General features: G+C 36.5%; 1 protein-coding gene across 1 annotated transcript in view; it reads right to left on the reverse strand.

Annotated features, from left to right (window-relative positions):
• Positions 1-2,718, reverse strand: part of LOC113822866 (gamma-aminobutyric acid type B receptor subunit 2-like) — a 24,034-nt gene extending 21,316 nt beyond the window's left edge. Inside the window, exons 1-2 of the mRNA XM_070134516.1 lie at positions 2,650-2,718; positions 2,380-2,440 (exon numbers count right to left, since the gene is read on the reverse strand). Coding sequence (XP_069990617.1) covers positions 2,380-2,440; positions 2,650-2,718 — 130 coding nt within the window. The remainder of the gene's footprint in view (positions 1-2,379; positions 2,441-2,649) is intronic.
• Positions 2,719-3,195: the final 477 nt, after the last annotated feature.

Here is a 3,195-nt window from a genome sequence, read left to right on the forward strand (position 1 = left end):
TTCGCTAATCGCACAAAATCACTAGAGATACACCTACGCTAAGATCAAGCCTCCAGCCAACAGCATAGTTTGATTTCACAATAGATAGATCTAGCTTTCAGTCTCTTCCTGTTGGACGAGTGAGCGGAGTAAACACTTCGGAGAGACGCTGAGACACAGGCCTTGGCAGGGAATACAAAGGGAGCTTTCGAGACTGTGGCTCGCTGGCCCTCACGTCGAGGTGAAGTGCTTTTTTCTTCTTTTTTTCTTTTCTTTTTTTTTCTTTTCGTTTTTTTTTTGTTTTGTTTTTGTTTTTCTTCTTCGTCGTTTTCCTTTTTTCTTCTTCTTCGTTTTCTTTCTTTTTTCTTCTCATTTTTTCTTCATTTTCTTCTTCTTCTTCGTTTTCTTTTTTATTCCTCTTTGTCTGCTTTCTTTTTTCTTTCTTATTTTTTTCTTCATTTTCTTCTTTTTCATATGCTTCTTTCTTTCTTTTTTTCTTTTCAGCTTCTTTCATTTTTCTTTCTTTTTTTACTTCGATTTCTTCTTCTTCTTTTTAACAATTGCTTCGCCCTCTTTTCATTTCTTCTTTCCTTTCTTCTTCTTCTTCTTCTCCCTCTTTTAAATTTCTTCTTCTTCTTTAATCTTTTTCTTTTTCTTTTTTTCATTTTTTCTTTTTCTTCTTCTCTTCCTTTCGTCTTTCGGTTGCCTAAATTAGAGCTATGCATCACCGCTGATCATTAATTTGTTTTATTTATTATTCATCAATTCGTTTTATCTATCATTATTTATTCGTGTTCTCGTTGTGGCGTAATAAAAATATACTCCTTAGCAACGGCCATTGTTTATTTCATGACAATAAGGAAAGGCCTAATGAGTAGATACAATGCGTTTCCTAGAAGAAGGGTTGGAATGAATTTAGTGAAATTAAACCCTTTATAATTAGGATTATAAGGAAGGGTATGATGACGTAGACGAAAGCGATTGCTCATTATGTTTATACATTGCCACATTTGTTTGTTTTTTTTCTATGTTTACAAAATACGCCCATCTGCGTCTGCGTAACTTTTCGTTTGTTACGGAATATATAGTTTATTTAGGGAAAACGAGAACAGATGCTGATTTATATCATATCATAGCTACATAGAACAGATTGTTATGGGGCTGATTTTGTGTGTGTGTGCGTATGTGTGTGTGTGTGTGTGTGTGTGTGTGTGTGTGTGTGTGTGTGTGTGTGTGTGTGTGTTTTACCACCCGGACCATAAGCAAATAATAACAAAGTGCCCCCTATTTTCCTTCAGCCGAAAAAAAGAAAACGGGAGACAGAGCCGAAAAGAAAACGAAAGTTCAAAACCTCATTTGTGCGTTCGGATCGATGGCAAAACAAAAGCATTCGCCACTGGAATGAGAAAAAAAAGATGCATAAAAAACATACATAGAGAACACGTGGTTATGAAACTGGAGAACAGGTGATCCTCTCGGCCGGCGACAGCACTTGAGGCAGATATTAACATTTCTCCCTCGAACTGATCGATATCTGAAGTCGATCAGAACATACAAACATCCCCGTCCCATACAGTGCCCCATTTTTAAAGCTCCAGCGACTTAATAACCAGACATATACAATGGGAGCAAAGAGAAAGCTGGAAATTATAAACTATGTTTGATATTTGCTTTTTGTATTCGGTTTGGGTTGCTATGCACGAACGCACGCGCGCGCGCGTTTCTTTTTTCTTTTTATGCTATTTATAAATGAATATCATAATGGGGGAGGCTTCCTGCATCAAATATATCATTACCTATGTACATAGATTCACAAAAATGCACGCACACAATAATAGTTAATGTATAAGTATAGATACATACATACATATAAGTATAGACAAGCAACTACATATATATACACTGTTATATACACACATACATGCATACACACACACACACACACACACACACACACACACACACACACACACACACACATATATATATATATATATACATATATATATATATATATATATATATATACATATATATATATATATATATATATATATATATATATATATATATATATGTGTGTGTGTGTGTGTGTGTGTGTGTGTGTGTGTGTGTGTGTGTGTGTGAATGAGGGAGTAAGGGAGTGTGTGGGTGTATGTATGTGTGTGTGTGTGTGTGTGTGTGTGTGTGTGTGTGTGTGTGTGTGTGTGTGTGTGTGTGTGTGTGTGTGTATGTGTGTGTGTGTGAATGAGTGAGTGTGTGAGTGTGTGTGTGTGCGTGTATGTGTGTGTGAATGAGTGAGTGTGTGAATGAGTGAGTGTGTGAGTGTGTGTGTGTGTGTGTGTGTGTGTATAGAGGTATAATCAACGATTCTAAAATTCAGCCAAAAGGAAACCTTACCTTGTATCTGGTAAAAGGCAGTGACCCCGACTCGGTCTGGGCAGTCGAAGGAAATTGGCCCCTGTCGACAGAAGAGAAAATGACTTCAAGCAAAACGGCTTCCCAGACAAATGGTTTGAAAGAAAATGGGTTTCTAGACTAAGTGCTTTAAGGAAAACGGTTCGTTACACAAATCATTGTGTGTGTGTGTGTGTGTGTGTGTGTGTGTGTGTGTGTGTGTGTGTGTGTGTGTGTGTGTGTGTGTGTGTGTGTGTGTGTGTTCTTACCTACTTGTTTCTGCAATATTAGAACTATCGTATAACTCTTGCAATTGATGCACTTTTTGGCACACGCAACCATTTTCGGAAGACTGTTCCATTCTTCAATAGTTCTCTTTGGGAAACTGATTTTTTTTTTTTTTTTTAGCATCTTTATTACTTCTTTTTACTTTCAGCATTTTACTGTGACCTCTCGTTCTTCTTGTGTTCAAAATCTTAAAAGCATATTTGCCCAACTTCACTCATCCTGTAATTTAGTTGAACAGTATAATCACATTCCCTTTTTCCTTCTGTCATCCAAAGTAGTAAGTCCTAATCCCTGTAGTCTTTCTAATACCAAGAAGAACATTGAAAGTACTGGGTGTTGAAATAGTAATGGCTAGAGTTCTATAAATAGTAAAAGTTCTAGCAGTAGTAGTAGTAGTAGTAGTAGGAGGAGGAGGAGGAGCAATAGCAATAGTAGTAGTAGTAATAGTTGTAAAAGCCATTTTAGTAGCAGCAGTAGTAGCAATAGTAATAAAAATAGGAACTGTAATAGTGGTAGTATTAGTAGCAACAT

Source organism: Penaeus vannamei, chromosome 20 (assembly GCF_042767895.1).
Source record: "Penaeus vannamei isolate JL-2024 chromosome 20, ASM4276789v1, whole genome shotgun sequence".
Taxonomy (NCBI): Eukaryota; Metazoa; Arthropoda; class Malacostraca; order Decapoda; family Penaeidae; genus Penaeus; species Penaeus vannamei.